The 19,131-nt window shown below is 44.7% G+C and overlaps 1 protein-coding gene across 3 annotated transcripts in view; it reads left to right on the top strand.

Annotated features, from left to right (window-relative positions):
- Nucleotides 1-19,131, top strand: part of tanc1a (tetratricopeptide repeat, ankyrin repeat and coiled-coil containing 1a) — an 81,440-nt gene that overhangs the window by 55,986 nt on the left and 6,323 nt on the right. For all 3 annotated transcript variants that reach the window (XM_031558817.2, XM_031558815.2, XM_031558816.2), the window contains 13 exons: nucleotides 1,475-1,759; nucleotides 2,307-2,470; nucleotides 4,365-4,596; nucleotides 5,190-5,356; nucleotides 6,670-7,319; nucleotides 7,823-7,931; nucleotides 8,848-8,970; nucleotides 12,835-13,071; nucleotides 13,252-13,437; nucleotides 13,829-13,910; nucleotides 17,864-17,997; nucleotides 18,424-18,547; nucleotides 18,736-18,911. In XM_031558817.2, the coding sequence (XP_031414677.1) occupies nucleotides 1,475-1,759; nucleotides 2,307-2,470; nucleotides 4,365-4,596; nucleotides 5,190-5,356; nucleotides 6,670-7,319; nucleotides 7,823-7,931; nucleotides 8,848-8,970; nucleotides 12,835-13,071; nucleotides 13,252-13,437; nucleotides 13,829-13,910; nucleotides 17,864-17,997; nucleotides 18,424-18,547; nucleotides 18,736-18,911 (2,669 nt within the window). The remainder of the gene's footprint in view (nucleotides 1-1,474; nucleotides 1,760-2,306; nucleotides 2,471-4,364; nucleotides 4,597-5,189; nucleotides 5,357-6,669; nucleotides 7,320-7,822; nucleotides 7,932-8,847; nucleotides 8,971-12,834; nucleotides 13,072-13,251; nucleotides 13,438-13,828; nucleotides 13,911-17,863; nucleotides 17,998-18,423; nucleotides 18,548-18,735; nucleotides 18,912-19,131) is intronic.

Raw genomic sequence — 19,131 nt, 5'->3', positions numbered from 1 at the left:
TTTGAATTCCTCTGGCAGTAGCGTATTAGAGTGAGAAAGCCCTCTTGAGGAGGGCAGATTGGAACATTGGTTGATTTGTCCGTGAGCGTTGCTAAGCGCTCTGCCAATATTTGCAGATCTGTTTGGAATGCAAAGAAGCTGCTGGGAGGTTTTTATGAATTCTGTTTGCAATTCTGTTGTCTCCGAGGGCAACATCCCTCTTTTGGAGATTCTGGGGAAAGGGATGATCAATACATTCCTCTTTTTCCAAAGAAAGGTGAAGTTTGGCTTTTGGGATGATGGTGACTGTTCTTTGGACCACAGTGAAGAGGCAGCCCACCTACCTGTGTGCGTGTGCGTGTGTGCGTGTGTGCGTGTGTGTGTGTGTGCGTGTGTGTGTGTGTGTGTGTGTGTGTGCGTGTGTGTGTGTGTGTGTGTGTGTGTGCGTGTGTGTGTGTGTGTGTGTGCGTGTGTGTGTGTGTGTGTGTGAGGGGGAGAGTGAGAGATTGGCCACTGATGGCAGAATTATGGTAAAAGATGCAGAGGCGTTCATAACTAATGCATGCAGGTGTAGCTGTCTGCAGAACAAGGACTCACATGCACACACACACGCACACACACACACACACACACACACACTCACACACACATAAAGGAACACATTCAGACAAACACTCATAATCATACTTATATAAATATAGAAATTTGCTGAATTTGCATTGTCTTATGAGAATAGATAATGATCATAAGAAATACCAGTAGGCTAAGACTTAGGTTGGGTTAGGACCAGAGCAGTACGATAGGGCTACAGGTGCAAGATTCTGTACCGACTGAAGAGTGTCCCCACAATTATAAAGATGTAACTAGCACACATTTCTATACATTCATTGCCCCATTTATTTCAGAAGGTTGTGTGTATTTACCATGATATAAGCACAGTCTGAGGAAAAAGAAATCTTTGCTTTATATTATGAAGGTGTTTGCCTTTACTTTGTCTGTTATTTTTGTATAATGGATACTTCGGGCTCAGGGCTTTATTCTCTACATGATGCATATTTCATGAACTGGAAATAATATCCATCGAGGGAAGTCAGGCCAAAATGCATAAATGTATTAGAAAAGCTGTTTTTCAGGAGGTAGAAGAGTATGATATTTGTTTGAAATTCCTATCTTAAATTCGACATAACCCAACACCTACATAATATGGTACACACATAAACTTAGGATGTTATGTTCACCTGGGGTCAACAAACACTATCTGTATGTATGAGAAGATAGGAGTATGAAACATCTAATATTTATGATAACAATGCTGTGTGTGTGTGTGTGTGTGTGTGTGTGTGTGTGTGTGTGTGTGTGTGTGTGTGTGTGTGTGTGTGTGTGTGTGTGTGTGTGTGTGTGTGTGTGTTTACATGTGTATTTCCTGGAAGCATGTTTTTTAGTGTGTATTTTCTCATAGTATCTGCTCTCTCTCTCTCTCTCTGTCTCCCTCCAGCCCGCTTCACTCCTTACAAGCCTGCTGAGATCATGCTGAAGCCCCTCCTCTTCGAGGTGCCCAGCGTTACCATGGACACGATGTTCGTGGGCCGTGATTGGCTGTTCCAACAGCTGGAGGATGGGCTGCGGGTCGAGGGCGAGGCCGGAAAGGGCCGCGGGACGGTCATTGTGGGCAACGTGGGCTTCGGCAAGACGGCCGTCGTGTCCAGGCTGGTCGCCCTCAGTTGCCATGGTGGCAGGATGAGACAGATTGCCTCCACCAGCCCTGGGGCATCGCCTAAGAGTGAGAATCTCACACACCCTGCAAAACACACACACACACACACACACAAAATCTCTCTCTCTCTCTCTCTCTCTCTCTCTCTCCCTCTCTCCCTCTCCCTCTCTCTATTGCTCTCACACACCCTACAAAACACACATACTCTCTATCTCTCTCTCTCTCCAGCGCTCTAACACACACATACTATAGTGAGGCACACACACACATTTGAAAAGCAAATACACATCACTGCTGTAAATATACATGTATGAAACACATACAAACACACACACAGTATGAACGGACACACACTTAAAAAATGTACACACAAAATGTTACTCTGTAAATATATCTGCACAACACCCATGATTCAAAGCCACACACCTGCACGTCTAACAAAGGTAAAGATAAGTTTTGTACACACACTCATTCCCTAACCAAAACACACAAACATGGGGAACTGAAGTTGCTGAAATGAGTTACTGAAATGTCAGCTAGAATGAGATCAGGGAGGTTGTGGTACACCAGCAGTAAGGTTTGAAAAGTAACTGATACCTGTCAATCACTTCAGGTGGGAATCTCAGTGGGGCTCCACCTCTCAATCACTCAACCAATCAGAGTAGAGGCTCCAACCCTGGCTCCGCCCACAGCACCCCCCTTAGGAGCAGCAGTTGCCCCGGCACCCCAGAACTACAGAGACACAGAGAGGAGGCAGCCAGACGACTGGCCAGCAAGGTACACACACACACACACACACACACACACACACACACACACACACACACAATACACTGACTGACACAAGATTGCCAAACTACGGGCCAGCAAGGTACACACTCTCACACACACACACACACACACACACACACACACAATGTCCAGCCAGATTCAAAATACATAAGCTGTTCCCAGACATATTGAGTACTCCCACACACATTTCACAAGCAGGTACAACAGAAGGCAGCCAAAGGGTCCTCACAAAACCTCAGCACATTTATCCACTTGGGGTCAGACTGACTTATAGTGGAAATGAGACGGACATCATGTTTGAATATTCACCACCTCAAATATATTTTCCAATTGGAAATGGATTATGTGATCCTGCTAAGCCAGATGTAGTGTATATTATGTACTGTATATCACCGTATGAACTGCTCTTAGATGTTTTGGTGATGTTGGACGGAGAGTGAGGATGGAGAGTGAGTTTGGTTGAGTTGGTTGCAGAGCAGCAAACGGGGATTTCTATAGTGCACATATTTGGCATAAATGCTAATATGATGTCCTGTAAACAGCATTAGCATTCCGCTGTTTTAAATCTAGTCATAGATCTATGATTTCCTGTGCATCCATTTTTCCACAAAGAGACGACTTCAGTGTCCATCTTCAGAGTCAGAGGGCTTCACACTTGACTTGATTTTTGTGAACATTTTTTAAAGTATCATTGAGTGGGTTTGACTCTCCATAGTGCAGCTTTTACTTGCTTCTGCACTGTCAAAAGAAGTGACTGTGCATCTTAATGAGTGTCGTGCTAGGCGAGGAAGAGTCTGTGTGTGTGTGTGTGTGTGTGTGTGTGTGTGTGTGTGTTTGGAACATGAGACATGAGGGCTGAGCTTAATTGTAAGCGCAAACAGTCTCCCTCCCTCCCACCCACCTGCTCATATTGGGTCTATCTCTCTCAGTCCGCCACCCCACTCTCTCCATCTGTCGCTCTCCTTATCTTCCTCCATCTCTCTCTCTCTCTCTCTCTCCCTCTCTCTCCCTCTCTCTCTACTTCTCATATCCTTTCTTCCCTTTCACTTCATTTTGCATTTTTGTTCCCTTATCTACTGGCTGTCTCTCTCCCTCCTGGTCTCTCCCTCCATTCCTCCATCTGTCTCTTCCCCCTCTTATCTTAAGTCCCTCATCTCCATCGCTGTCTTCAGTCTCTCTTCCCTCCTGACTCTCAATCCAGTACGAGTGTAAATCAGCCCAGGCTGGCTCTGCATGGCAAAATCCATATTTGAATTGCAATAGCACAGCACGCAGCACAACAGCATAACATGAAAAGTTGACAGATATTTTGGAATAGAGACTCGCTCCTTTCAGAATCTGTACCTTTGTCTCTCTGTCAAATTTGAAATTGAAAAGATGTATTAGAATGCAAAACAACAGATGAATGATCCCAGACAAAGGCAGCTACAGAAGGGCTCCAGCAGACAGAGAGTGTTTAGGAGAATGGAGAATGTACATACAACATCTTTCAACAAAACCAATACTAATGGGGAACACTTTCCTGGGATGGCCCATCGCAAAGCTGACATAACATGTTATAAACAGGGAACTTTTCCCGAGGGAAATTTTAGCTATAAGATAGCCTATGTTATCATAAGGTGTCATTACAGTCAGAATCCAGTGACATAATAGTGTCATGTGACTATTAAGTGAATTGTCATGACATAGCTTTCTAAATGTTTCGTATTGTGAGCATGCAACATAGACAGGTTGTTCATGTTAATTAGTTTGTTCAAACACCTTGAATAATACTACCTTGATGTTAAGGGACCCTCTATGTTAAGTGTTGTAATGCTAGTGCTAGCACCTACAGTGCTGATGCTATTACTGACCTTACATTACGCGTCTCTCCTTCCAGGTGGTGGCCTACCACTACTGCCAGGCTGATAACACCTACACGTGCCTGGTGCCGGAGTTTGTGCACAGCGTGGCCGCGCTGCTGTGCCGCTCCCCTCAGCTGGGGGCCTACAGGGAGCTGCTCCTGCGGGAGACGCAGCTCCAGGGCCTCCTCAGCCTGCGCTCCTGCGTGCAGGACCCCGTGGCTGCCTTCAGACGGGGCGTGCTGGAGCCACTTACCAACCTACGGAAAGGTAGCCTTCTCTCTCTCTACATGGATACACACACACACATAACAGGCATGGATCAGCGTGCTCATACACACATGCACACACACACAGTCACACACACACACACACACACACACACACATAACAGGCATGGATGAACGTGTGCTCATACACACACACACATGCACACACACACACACACACACATACATAACAGACATGGATCAGCGTGCTCATACACACACACACACACACACATGCACACACACACAGTCACACACACACGCACACACACAGACACACTGTTCCAGACCCAACCGCTCCTGGTGTGCAGGATGGCACCGTGCATGGTAGCCTCCGCCGCCTGTGTGTGCCTGTGTAGATGTGTGAGCGCTTTGAGTGCTCTTTGAGGAGAAAAGCTGATGTAGTAGAATGATGCTGATTGATGCAGCGTTGGTTCAAGATTGAAGAGTGCATGCTGTCAATAACAGCACTCCTGCCTCTCAGGAAGATTGTATAAGAACTTAGGAAACATACGTGCTGTAGATACCAGACAACCTCTATAGGAAATCTCTCTCATTCATTCTCTCTCTCCCTTTCCCCCGTTCACCACGCAGAGAGGAAGATAGCCGAGGAGGATTACATCATTCTGGTGGATGGCCTGAACGAGGCCGAGTTCCATAAGCCAGACTACGGAGACACCATCGCCTCCTTCCTCACCAAGGTCATCTCCAAGTTTCCCTCCTGGCTCAAGCTGGTGGTCACCGTCAGGATTAGTCACGTGGTGAGTCACCACTCCACCGCTTACTCATAAGTGAAAAATACAGAACTGAATAATAAACTACAATTTACCGTGTGTAATACTTTATTTTCATATTTACATATATGCATATATATTTCATTATCGACTCCTCATTTTTCTGTAGTGTACAGTTCTGATTTGATGGGATAACCTGTTAACTCTCAAATGTGGACCGTCTTACTGTCGCGCTGTGTTATAAATTTGGTCTAATCTAACATAGACATTTGCCCTATAGGTGCTCAATAGACTGTAAACTCTATCATATCCTAAAGATTCATAATTAAGATCCTTTCTATATTGATAGGGGTAGGCTGTAGACACAGATCATAGGGTCAAATATACAGGCTCTTAGGTGAACCTAAAGCTAACCTTGGTTTAAATGCTTAACCTCTGTCTCTATAAGGTAAGGCATTGATCCGTGCCTTTGGGTTGGTGTTTAGTAATCAGGTAATGAGTTTGCTTTACGGCTCTGTCGGGTTAGAGTGTGATGCGAGGGCAGCTGCCAGCTCCCCGCTCCCATTAATCTGCAGATGGTTATGGGCACCCATTACGGCTCTGGGTGGGAGCCAGTGAAGGTGGCAGTTGCACAACAGAGACCACATACATCACATCACTTCTCTGTCTTCATCACTGATTTTTAATTCCTAACTCTAGGTGTCGGTCTTGTGCTTTTCTATACTGACCTCAAGTGAAGATTGTGTGGTCGCTGTACCATTGCACCAAGTCTTTTGCAAAAGTTGTATGTTATTTGTCCACTGCCTTTCTGTCTCTTTAACACACATATACACACACACACACACAAACAAATATATATACACCCAAGTTGTTCTTAGAATCTCACCTATCCTTATGCGCGTCTATCTAACTTTGTCTTTATCTCCGCCTGTCTCTTTATCTCTCCTTCTTAATCCTCTTTTCATCTGCCTTTGTTCTTTGGGGTTGGCTTCATCTTACCTGAGTGAGGCAGGAGGGCTTTGATCCCAGCTTGCTTTGTCAGCCTGCTGTGTCTGAGATTGAAGGATAATGATGCATTGATTTTTGGGGTTCTTCAGATAAGAGAAGTGTGTGTGTGTGTGTGTGTGTGTGTGTGTGTGTGTGTGTGTGTGTGTGTGTGTGTGTGTGTGTGTGTGTGTGTGTGTGTGTGTGTGTAGGTGGGTTTGTATTACTTTGTGTGAAAGTTGGAGCATGCTTGGGTGAGTGTTTGTTTGTTTGTGTGTGTGTGTGTGTTGGTTTGTTGGCACCTATAAGTGACTCTCCTCTCCTCTTTCCATCTCCTTGTCTCACTGTCTTACCAGGAGGTCACCAGTCTGCTGCCCTTCCCCAAGATCTCCATGGACGATATCCATGGCAACAAGGACCTCGCTGCCGACCTGATCGCCTATGTGCGCCAGCGCATGGATGCCAGCCCCTCCATCGCTGCCAACGTGGCGCCCAATGGCCGCTCGGACCCTGCGTCCTCCTCCACCTCCTCCTCCTCCTCCCCTGCCTCTGGCTCCGCCACCTCCCGCCTGGCCGCCCACCTGGTGGGCCGCAGCCAGGGCTCCTTCCTCTACCTGAAGCTGGCGCTGGATCTCTTCGAGCGCGGCCAACTGGTCACCAAGAGCTCCAGCTTCAAGGTGGTGCCCGTCTCGCTGTCCGAGCTCTACCTGCTGCAGTGCAACCTGCGCTTCTGCGGTAATGCGGCCTTCCAGCGGGTGGCGCCGGTGCTGAGCGTGGCGCTGGCCTCGCTGCACCCGCTCTCGGAAGAGCAGCTGTTCCGGGCGCTGAACGCAGGCCAGGCGCAGGGCACGCTGGATTGGGCCGACTTCCAGCAGCGCATGGACACGCTGGCACCCTTCCTGGTGGTGAGGCGGGACCGCACACGCATGTTCTGCCACCCGTCCTTCAGGGAGTGGCTGGTGTGGAGAGCTGACGGGGAGAGCACCGACTTCCTGTGTGACCCCAGGTAAGGCAGGGAGGTGATGAAAATGATGATGAAGAAGATGATTATGTCCATGATCATCATCATCATCTTAAAAGACTACACAAGGATGGTCATGGGTCATGACAATTTTTGTGGTGTTGATAATGTTGACGAAGATGATGAAAGACCACAGGTAGAAAAAGGTTGTAAGGATGTTGTGGCTGATCATTGCTTATAGTGATGGTGATGATGATGGTGATGATGAAGATGAGGAGGGGGAGGTTGATGATGATGATGGTGATGATGATCTGAAAAATATGAGAGGTGATCTTGTAGTGATCAGTCAAGTGCATCAGAGCTTTTAGTGATTTTAGAAGAGGAGGATGATGATGATGATGATGATGATGATGATGATAATGGTCTGAAACAAGTATAATGTAGTGGTCAGTAAGGCTCGTCAGAGCTTTGGGGATGATGAAGACGACGATGATGATGATGATGATGATGAGAAAGCTGACCCATAACATGTATTTCTTCATCCTCAGGAGTGGACACGCTCTCATGGCCTTCATGCTGTCTCGCCAGGATGGCAAACTCAACCGCCAGCAAACCATGGAGCTGGGCCACCACATCCTCAAAGCACATATATTTAAGGTACACACACACACACACACACACACACACACACACACACACACACACACACACACACACACACACACAGTACTGCACACACGCACCCACACCCACACAGTACTGTACACACACACACACGCACACACAAACACACACACACACATAAGGTCAAGCAGGAACACACACATAGATGGTACCCACACACAAGGACTCTCTTTATTTTTTTACACACACACACACACACACAAGGTGAAGCAGGAACACACACATAGACGGTACCCGCACACAAGGACTCTCTCTTTATTTTTTTACACACACACACACACACACATAAGGTCAAGCAGGAACACACACATAGACGGTACCCACACACAAGGACTCTCTCTTTATTTTTTTACACACACACACACACACATAAGGTCAAGCAGGAACACACACATAGACGGCACCCGCACACAAGGACTCTCTTTATTTTTTTACACACACACACACACACACAAGGTCAAGCAGGAACACACACATAGACGGTACCCACACACAAGGACTCTCTCTTTATTTTTTTACACACACACACACACACATAAGGTCAAGCAGGAACACACACATAGACGGCACCCATTTTTACACATACACACATATACATGTACTCCAATCCAGCCCTCTGACCACATTCGGGGCATGTAGCACATATAGTTAGCTAATGACATGAGCAGAACTGTGTGACCCACTGGCTTTTTGGTTGTTTTTATAACTCTATCCCTCTCTTTCTTTCTCTTCATCTGCCACTTTTCTTCTCTCTCTCTCTCCTATCTGTCCCTCCACCACTCACACACTTCCTCCCTCTCTTTGTCAATCCCGCTCCCTCTCTCTCTCTCTCTCTCTCTCTCTCCCTCTCTCTCTTCCTCTCATCTTCCTCTCCCTCTATCTCTCTCAGGGCTTGAGTAAGAAGACAGGTGTGTCCTCCAGCGTGCTGCAGGCTCTGTGGGTGAGCTGTAGCACTGACGGCCTCTCCGCTGCCCTGGGCTCCCTCAGGAACCTCTACACTCCCAATGTCAAGGTGACCACAACCTCTGCCTTACTAAACCACAAAGGAACACGCACGAACACACACACACACACACACACACACACACACAAAGGGAGAGAGAGAAAAAGAACCGTCTCTTTCACATCACATATGCATAAGTGTGAACTACAAATATATACTACTGTAGTATAAGTACTACAAATATAGACTATACAAAGAAGAAAGATAGCCACAGACTTTAGATCTCTCACTCACAGTAAAATCCACATCCTGCTTGCAATTTATTGATTTTCTGCGAGTCATTGTCATTTTTTTCCATACGTCATAATAACTTTATGTTCAAGCCTGTGCGAGGTGTTTGACATCTTCATCTGAGTCAGTTCTTTCGTATGGTAACGTGTGACAAAGATTTGATACTGGTTAGTGGTATTCTCTCCAGTGTCAGTCTAAGTATATTTTTGAATGAATTCAGACTTGCCGCTCCGACCACTTGAGATGGCGGAGGGTCCAAAGAATTTTTTATTTTGCCGTAATGTTTCTTCAGCCTCATGTTATTGCCTCCTGTTCTTGTGCTGCTGTTACTTTCCATTGGGCCATGGGCCATGTTATATTATATTCAATTCAATTCCATTCCATTGTATTTATATAGCGCCAAAACAATAAAATTGTCTCAAGGCGCTTTACAGAGCCCAGTGCCTGGACCCCCTATATTATATCTGTTGTGGAGTAGTTTATAGCACTCTATTACACTTTCCCTGTCTCTTCTACAGTATAGAGATGGTAGTCCTAAGGATTTCAACGGATCTTCGTAGCTAAGGTTCTTGAGCTTGAGTACTTCCTCTCCTCTGGACTTTTCCCAATGATTTATTGTCCTTCTTGTATTGGGGGTAGATAATAATGTGCGCATACTCCAACAGGGGTCTGATGAGCGATTTTTAAAGAACCACCAAGAGTCTTTGTCAATGTAGCTAAAGGATCTTCTTATAAGCCCTAACAGCTTATTGGCCTTTTTTGTTCGTATCTCAGTATGTTTACTGAATTTGAGTTCTGAGTGTACATGCACCCACAAAATTCTTACTATATCTGTTTTACTCAGTGAAGTTGATGCTCCTCCTGTTTCCATGCTAGATGTATGGCTGGGTTTGTGCCCTAGGTGTAATACTGTGTACTTAGATCCGTTAAATTGTTGTTGCTGTTGCCATTTTCTGGCCCACTCTGTCAATCTTGATTTTTGTATCATCAGTGAACATTCTGACAGTAATTTGAAGAACCTTGGGAAGTCATTGATAAACACTCCCCTGTGGAACTCCTGGGGTGACAACTGCCCAGCTAGACTCATGTCCATTCACAACAATTTCTGCCTCCTGTTTAGTAGGAAGCCTGAGATCTATTTGATAAACTGTCCATACTAATTTGATAAACATAGTAAATAGCCTCTTGTTGGGTTCTTTGTCGAATGCTTAGTCCATATGTATGACATCCTCTTGTCCACCCTTCAGAATGGTTCAAATATCAAGGCATTCTAATAGTTATGTTGTTTGCCCTAAACAAATCCATGCTGATATGGTGACAGTAAGTTGTTTCATTTGAGGTGGTTCATCAATCCCATTCCTGTGGGATTTTCAGTAGTACGATGGTTTTGTTGAAGTTGGCTAATGGTTTTGCTATGACTGCTTACATTTTTATGATCACTACTTGGTGTAAACCATCCATTACTGGTGATTTGTTTGTTTTGACGTCTTAATTTTGTCAGATACAGATTGTCCTGTTATTAGTAAAGGTTGCATCTGATTTGATATTGTCTTCGTAGGGAAAGTCAGTATATTGTGTTGATCTTCGCTTATGAATACGTTGCTGAAGTATTGGTTAAGAACGTCTGTCGTCTCTTGTTAGTTCTCCATTCTCTTTCATCAGCTTAGGTATTGATGACTGTCTTCAGTTTTGTGGTTGATGTGATTTTAAAAAGACTTAGTGTTGGATGTGTCAGATTTGTATCCCAATATGATTTATTTTAGGAGATCAAGCACTTCCTGAGTGTCTCAATCTTACCATGTCCTTGGAATCTCCTTGAAGTTTCATCAGCTGTCATGGAGTCTGAGTAAATCAATTTGTTTTTGTTTCCTTCTATGCAGATTTCAGGTGCATCCCAATTAAGCTTCATGTCATTAGCGCAACTGCTTATAAGAAGGGTTGTTTTCCACTTTTGTGCTCCACAGCCTGAAACAGTGCAGTCTAGCATTAGATGAATAGAATGCAAGAATTCCAGAATGCAAGCCTGGAGGATCAGATAGTGTGTCCTTTTGTTGTGAGGTGGAATATAAATACTTAAATGCTCGTGGTGTTTCAACAAAAACATATTCAGTCAGTCGTCACGTTTAAAGGATGCAAAAACTGTCTCTGCCACGTTAGTGTGATATTTTAGACCTAAAGAAAGAAGGCTGCCATTTGAGAAGTTGGTAATAACAGGAAATTGAGGGGGACTCTTTTGTATATGTGTGCACTGTGTGCCTGTGTGTGTGAAAGAGAGAGAGGAATTAGATTGTTCCACTTGACGGGTCACAAATTTGTTTGTGTGGGTGTGTGTGTGTGTGTTTGTTTACATACACAATTGTAGTGTTTCACTTGAAGGATTAGACTGTGCAGCTGCTGTACTATAAGCAATACAGCCAGCTAGAGGGCTTACAATAAGATCTGACTTTCGCTAAAGGTTAAATATAATGATTGCTCAATCATTTATTCATTCATTCATTCATTCATTCATTAATCCATTCAATTAATCCACCCAATCATCAATCCATACATCAGTCACTTCAGTCTATTGGTCACACAATTAGGAAATTGCCATGACTCAGACAATAAGCATGAATTAAACATCAGACATGTCTATTCAGTCTCAGAATTGTGTGTGTGTGTGTGTGTGTGTGTGTGTGTGTGTGTGTGTGTGTGTGTGTGTGTGTGTGTGTGTGTGAATGATGCATAGAGCTGTCAGTAAAAGAGGAACAGAGGGAGGAGAGGTGAGGCAGCAGCAGTGTTGAAGGGTTGAGTTGTGTGTGTGTGTGTGTCATCTACTGATAAAAAACAGGCAGGGTATGGAGAAGACAAGTAATGTTTGTGTGACTACAGGAGTTTAAATAAGTATTTGTGTGTGTGTGTGTGTGTGACATAGAGAGAAAGAGAGAGATTTGTGTGTGTGTGTGTGTGTGTGTGTGTGTGTGTGTGTGTGTGTGTGTGACATAGAGAGAAAGAGAGAGGTGTGTGTGTGTGTGTGTGTGTGTGTGTGTGTGTGTGTGTGTGTGTGTGCTCACCCTCTGTGGTCCTGAGATCGGCAGCAGAGGGGCCTGAAGCCCCGCCCCTTTCCTCTAAACTCGTTGATTAGCGCTAGGCTAACTCAATCAGCCCAGAGGCAGAGCAGCATGTCCTCAGCTCCAACAGGGTCACAGGCTCACAACAAGGGGGCATATTTCTCTTTCTCCTTACAGGCCTGTTGATGGTGCAGATAAACACACACGCGCACACACACACACACACACACACACACATTCAAACAAACATACAGCTCCCGCAAACATTTACTTGTCTTCTCCGTATCCTGTCTGGCCTTTATTAGGAGATGATTGTATTTAGGGACTGTTTTGATAACAATCTCTATCTCATCCTTCCCACTCTGGGAGTACTGGCTCATTGGATGGTAGACAGTGTTTCAGTCCGATTTGACCATGTTTCATTTTCACCATTCAAGGAGTAATGAGAATTATGAGAAATATTGACATGTATAAATATATACACATTATACAGCTGTACAGACATGCACACACACACACACACACACACACACACACACACACACACAATCGTTCTAACCCTAACATCTCCCATACCTCCCTCCTCTCCCAGGTGAGTCGTCTGCTGATCCTGGGCGGGGCGAACGTGTGCTCCCGGACCGAGGTACAGGGCGGGTCCACGGTGCTGTGTGTGCAGGCCCATCTGGGTCACCTGGAGGTGGTGGCCCTGCTACTGGAGTTTGGGGCACCCATAGACGGAGTGTCTGATAGCGGCATGACCCCCCTGTGCTTCGCCTCTGCTGCTGGACACCTGGAAGTGGTCACCCTGCTCTGCAAGAAGGGAGCGAAGGTGGGTTGTCATAATTACACACATAAACTCATATACGTAGATAGTTGTTCTACACACCAAATGCACTCACACACAATTATAAGATCCATTCGAGCTCCATTGAGCTGTGTGTGTGTGTGTGTGTGTGTGTGTGTGTGTGTGTAATTGTCCTATTCCCTCTCTCCTGTGCTGCATCCACAGTTGGAGCATGTAGATAAGAGTGGCCAGTGTGCACTGGTCCATGCCGCTCTCAGGGGCCACACTGACATCATCAAGTACCTCCTGGAGCAGCCGTGGGCCTCAGCCGACCCCCAGGAGCCCACTGGCCCCCGGTGTAAGGCCCTACAGCAGGCCCTCATCGCAGCCTCCAGCATGGGAAACACCCAGGTGAGGAGTTAGAGTGCTTATTACAATGTAATTAAGTAGCTATAATATTACTATGTAATTAAGCAGGTGTAATATTACAATGTAATTAAGTAGGTTTAATATTACTAACCCTAATCTTAAATCTAAATCCATATAGCAGTGACATTTAAACCTAACTGCATCACAGGAGTTTTGAGACACTGTGTGTCTGCATAATGCTTAGAGGTTTAGCTTGATCTTAAAGTTGTCATGGGTAGACAGTGAAGATCTCAGAGCTTAGCATTTTTTAAGTTTATATTGAAAAATGTAAATATTCATTCAAATGTGCAAAAGAAAAGGCTCATTTAAGGCTCAAATTCCAGGGTGAAATAATTTGTTTTGATCGCTGACATTGCTCTTGTTGGTCATATAGGTGGTGAAGAGTTTGCTGGCCTTGAGTGACGAGGACCTGAGAGTTCAGATTGATGGATATGACTCTCTGTGGGGGGAGACCGGTAAGAGAATGTAATGGTTAAGGGAAAACTCAATTTGATTAAATCCAATTAAATTTAAATTACATAGCAACAATAACAATTGAAATAGACTCAAGGAGCCTGAACCCCCTAGAGCAAGTACTAAGGTGATGGTGACAAGGACAAACTCAGAAAGAAACCTTAAGCAGAACCCGGCTCATAAGGGGGACCCATCTGCTTAGGGTTGGCTGGGTAGAGAAAGGGGGGTGGGGGGAGAAGAGAAGAGAGAATCTAAAGCAAGCAGATGAATCCAGTGTGGTACAAGGTTACTGGACAACCATTAAAAGTTGGGTCAGTGATTTTTGTCCAGAACACTGTTTGTAATATCTGTCTATATGCTACTCACTTTCCAGCCTTTATCAAAACATGACACGCTAAGAACGTTTCTGTCATCAGGGATGTAGACCACTGACCCTCTGTTGTCTGTTAAAACAGCTGACTGCAATGATTTTCAATACGTTGTATTTTCTGTGATTTGTGGTGAAACCTTTTCTTTCATTTTGCTATCCAGGAATTCACTGCAATAATTAGTTTATAATTAACAAGCAGCAGAAGCTATAGAAATATAGTATGTGAGTCCAGCAATTAAATATTTTTTGTGGAGGTTTCTTTTGACGGTATCCAGTATAGTACATGAGAACTGTGCTGATTCAATTTGTGTACAACTTACTTATTGTTGATGCAGAGGTCCATAGGTTTTGCAGGTAAACTAATGTGGTTAACAATGCTACTTTATGAATGAGCTAGTTATTGTATTTATGGCTAGTATTTCCTTTCCCTCACCCGCGAGGTATGAGCTTGTCATTATTTACTCTATTTTAATTAAATTAGTTTTATAATATAATAATTTTGGTATTTTAGTTGTGTACATCCACAGTATTTATGTGATATTACACAAGCTTTGATGCCACACTTGACAGCAGCAGCAACAGGAACAGCAGCTCTGTTACATAACCAGTGCTGTGAACTCAACATTCATGATCACGCAGACTCTGTGTGACCATCTCACATGGCGACTCATCCAGGCTGTGCTCATTTAGAAACTGTAAGATGTCAAGATGAAAGGAGAGGAGCTATGAATCAGTCGGATCTGGGTAACCGGGCGGGTGTTGCATTGTCACGTCACGTGACGTCACATGCTCAGCCCCGGCTCCGCTCCACTCCGAGGTTCTGACTCAGCAGTCAGGTTTGCATAAATAACCTGCCATCTGCCACCGGGCTGATCTGTCACTGGCCCAAAGGTCAAAGGCCTGCCAGGCTGCGTGCGCCTTCCCCTTTTTGCCATTCCGCTATAGTTATTTATTTATTATTTATTTATTTATTTATTTAATTCACTTGTATTTACTTACTAAGTCTAATTTTTATATTTACAGGCCTGATAAATGTCAGAGCCTCTGGCATTTGGCTGTCAATCTGTGCTGGCATGTGAAGGTCAAGGACACGCTGTGCCGCGCTGACTCCGCAGATTGAGCAGCAGCAGCAGTAGTTAAGCCATGGTGGGATTTGTGTGGCGGTGACAGTGAAATATACCATGAAAAGGGTTTGCTAGTAGCACACCAAGCCAGCAGCTGAATGAAAATGCCAAGTAAAGTAGATATAAGCAGTTGTGTCTGCAGGTATGCATCTGCTCAGTTGTGTCTGCAGGTATGTGTCTGCAGGTATGTGTCTGCACACAGTGAGTACCACTTCAGTAGGCACCACTTTCTCTGCCCAGACCTTCACAGCAGTATATGCAACCATGGAAACTTATAGGGCCATTTACGAAGGGTGTTTTTACTCTTAGACGTGTCTAACTTGGCTATCTGCATAATATCAGATGTTTCGAAATGAATGACCACATTACCAAGGGTGATTATCCAAGAGGCGTTTAAATGTTAGTCACCTATGATTAAATGACAATGAAAAAGTGTAGATGTCCTTTAGCTTGTTTAATGGGTGTTTAGTGCAGTTGTCTGGGCTGTTGGCAAAATGGATGCATTTCGAATACTCAAGTGTGCCCAGGAGGAGATAAAAGAACATCTCAGCTGCTGACGGGGATGCAGAATATTCACAGATAGGAGCGATTTGCTCGTAGAGTTTAGTGATGTAAATTTTGTAATGTGATACAGTATAGTATTTCAAAAAGGCTAATTTTGCTGGCTTCTGAATCTTATAAAATGTTTAAATTATAAAACTTATCGTAACAGTGTTAATTATCGGACGGTGTGTGTTATCGGCAAACGTTCGCGTTGTCATGTTAATCCATTATTAAACTATAGTTATAGATTGTTAATCGATTATTAAACTTAGCATTTTGATTGTTTAACAGAATGGCCGATGTTTGACACTGTCCGATAACAGACATAGCTACGCTATAGCACTTAAGCACATTGGCAATGTCTCAACAGCAGTCTATGCTTCAAACTGTACCCACACAACATGCGCGTTGAAAGTGCGTACTGGTCTAGCTTACCCAGTAGAGTGGTGGCATGTAGCAGGTGATTCATTTTCAACACTGATCATCGTGCGATTAACCAAGTTAGACGTGGACAGCTTAACAGGGGATGTTGTTGTAAATTGCACTCATCATTGCTGTTTAGCTGTGCGTGTACACGTTATGTTTAACAAGTGTTTGAGGCTTAGATGTTGACCAGAAAAAAAACAGGCTAATTACCATTTGTAAAAATGCTGCACGGGCCCCGTGGTGGAAAAGGGGCGGTTGTGTTAGCATGTGGGCCCTGCAGTGGAAATAGTGCGGTTGTGTTAGCATGTGGGCCCCGTGGTGGAAAAGGTGTGGTTGTGTTAGCATGTGGGCCCTGCAGTGGAAATGCCGCATGGGCCCCGCGATGGAAATGGCGCGAGGGTCCCGTGGCTGATCGTGATGAAGAATTTAGTTGCTGATTTCAGAGCCCAAGAGAATCGGTCCTAGATACAGTTTTTCTTTTCTTGTAGCATTTATTTTACTGATGGCTATTACTGTGATCTTAAGTATACTAGTAAAAATTGATCGCCTAGGCCCGTTTCACACTGCCTGTGCAGCATGTGCTGGAGGCTGCATTGCGGTACTGCTACGTCTCGGTTGCGTGTGTGTATTCGCACCGCCGGCGTTCCTTCTGCGCTGCTGCTACTGCCAGTCATATCTTTCTGCACTGAGTTTGCCTTTGAAAATGGCTGTCAATACTCAATCAGTTTGGTATCATCCATCATTGATGAGTGTTCTGAAAAGTGAAAACCAGAAAGTTGTACTTTTATTTAGTTGTACAGTTGACTTTTATTACCCTCATTCAGAGCAAGAGAGGGGGAGAGAGAGAGAGAGGGAGAGATAAATCACAACTTATCGATATAATGTAATTATAGCCTACATTGGGTTACTATATAGTACACATGTAGCCTCCACTTTCCCCTTTCATGACATGCAATTGCTAAAATGGTTAAAAATTATCATATTTATATTCCTTCATCATCATTCCTTCATCATGTCTGTGACACATAGCCCAGAGAACGAAACTGCAGTGAAACGAGTTAGTTTATGTAATGTTGCCGGTATGATGTCAATATGACCTTTAAAACATCTTCTATTTTTGCTGAGAACCACTTTCCACTCTCTTACCTCACGTGTGAAAAATAGACTCCACACCGAAGCTCGACATGACTCAGGGCTTGCGCCGCGCCTGAGAAGCGTGTCTGACATAGGCAGTGCGCATGCTCTTATCTGTTAACATGGTCGTCAAAATGAAAATCAACAGGTAGCGCGGCCGCAATGCACACGCAACGCAGCCAGTCTGAAACGGGCCTTACCAAAGTCACAGAGTGATTACACTCAAATAGCTGTCTTTCATTGGTCATTGGTCTGGGTCTTAGACATCACTGAAAATAATTACTGCCGTTACCATTAGCGTCAGTATTGACACCGTTATGACTGTTAGCATCAGGACAGCTTTTCTATTCATCCCCAGCACTCACCGCAGCAGCAGGCCGGGGCAAATTGGATGGGTGTTCCTTCCTGCTGGAGCAGGGTGCCATGGTAACACAACCCAACCGCCGGGGGGTGATGCCCATTTTCAACGCAGTCAGATACGGACACACACAGGTAAGATGCACTCACTCACTCAGTCACACTCAGTCTCACTCAGTCACACATTGCAGTGTTTAACTTGAGAAACGTGAGAAAATTGCCTAATCCCAAAACTCTGAAATAGCATCCGGTCCTTCTCACCTCTACTGCTCTGAACCACTAGAAGACTTCTTTAATATTAAACAGTTAGAGATGAATTGGTGTCAGAGGAATCCAGACTTATAGTAAAACTTCAATAGATAATTAAATATGTGTTTGAAGTAAGACTGTCAGGACACTTATGTCTCTATGTTGAAGCACTTACTTGCAAAGCACTGAAGCATATGTAGAGAAAGAGGAGTCTATGATGGCGCTGAAGCATATGTAGAGAAAGAGGAGGCTATAATGGCTCACTATCTGTGTCCTCTCTCTTCCTCGATCCTCCTCTTTCTTCTGTGTCAGGTGGTGGAGCTGCTGCTGCAGCATGGAGCCGACGTGAGCACCAGCGACAAACATGGACGCTCACTGCTGATGGTGGCGGCCAGCGAGGGTCACCTTGGCACTGCCAACTTTGTGCTGGACAAAGGTGAGCGCCCCTGTGTAGTAGAGTGGGGTGAAGGTGCGGGTCATACCGAAATAACTCCTGTAACACAAGATGGACATGAATAGCTCCAATCTGTTCATACTATTTAATTTAATTGCAAAGTGTGACACAGTGTAAGCGGATATATTTAGTGTGTGTGTGTGTGTGTGTGTGTGTGTGTGTGTGTACAGGAGCATCTCTAACAGTGGTTGATAAGGAGGGACTGAGTGCTCTGAGCTGGGCCTGTTTGAAGGGCCACAAGAGTGTGGTCCAGTCACTGGTGGAGAGGGGCGCCGCCATCGACCACACAGACAAGAACGGACGCACCCCACTCGACCTGGCTGCCTTCTATGGAGACGCTGAGATAGTGAGTGGTGTTTCCGCTGAACTGCTGTTCCATGGGCACTATATTATCATCACTAATGCACTACCCAGTCCTATGCATAGCATATATGAACTCCTCCTACACTAAAATTATGAACATAACAATGAGCAATTTACTAGACCTTTACACCTTGTGGTAACACCTGCCAGTTGTGCTTGAGTGTGTACCTGTCTTCATCTTGTGTCTGACCTCCTTGTGACCT

This window comes from Clupea harengus, chromosome 21 (assembly GCF_900700415.2).
Source record: "Clupea harengus chromosome 21, Ch_v2.0.2, whole genome shotgun sequence".
In the NCBI taxonomy this organism is placed as follows: Eukaryota; Metazoa; Chordata; class Actinopteri; order Clupeiformes; family Clupeidae; genus Clupea; species Clupea harengus.
Note: the sequence above shows the minus strand (reverse complement) of the source record. Positions and strands in the feature narration are given on the sequence as shown.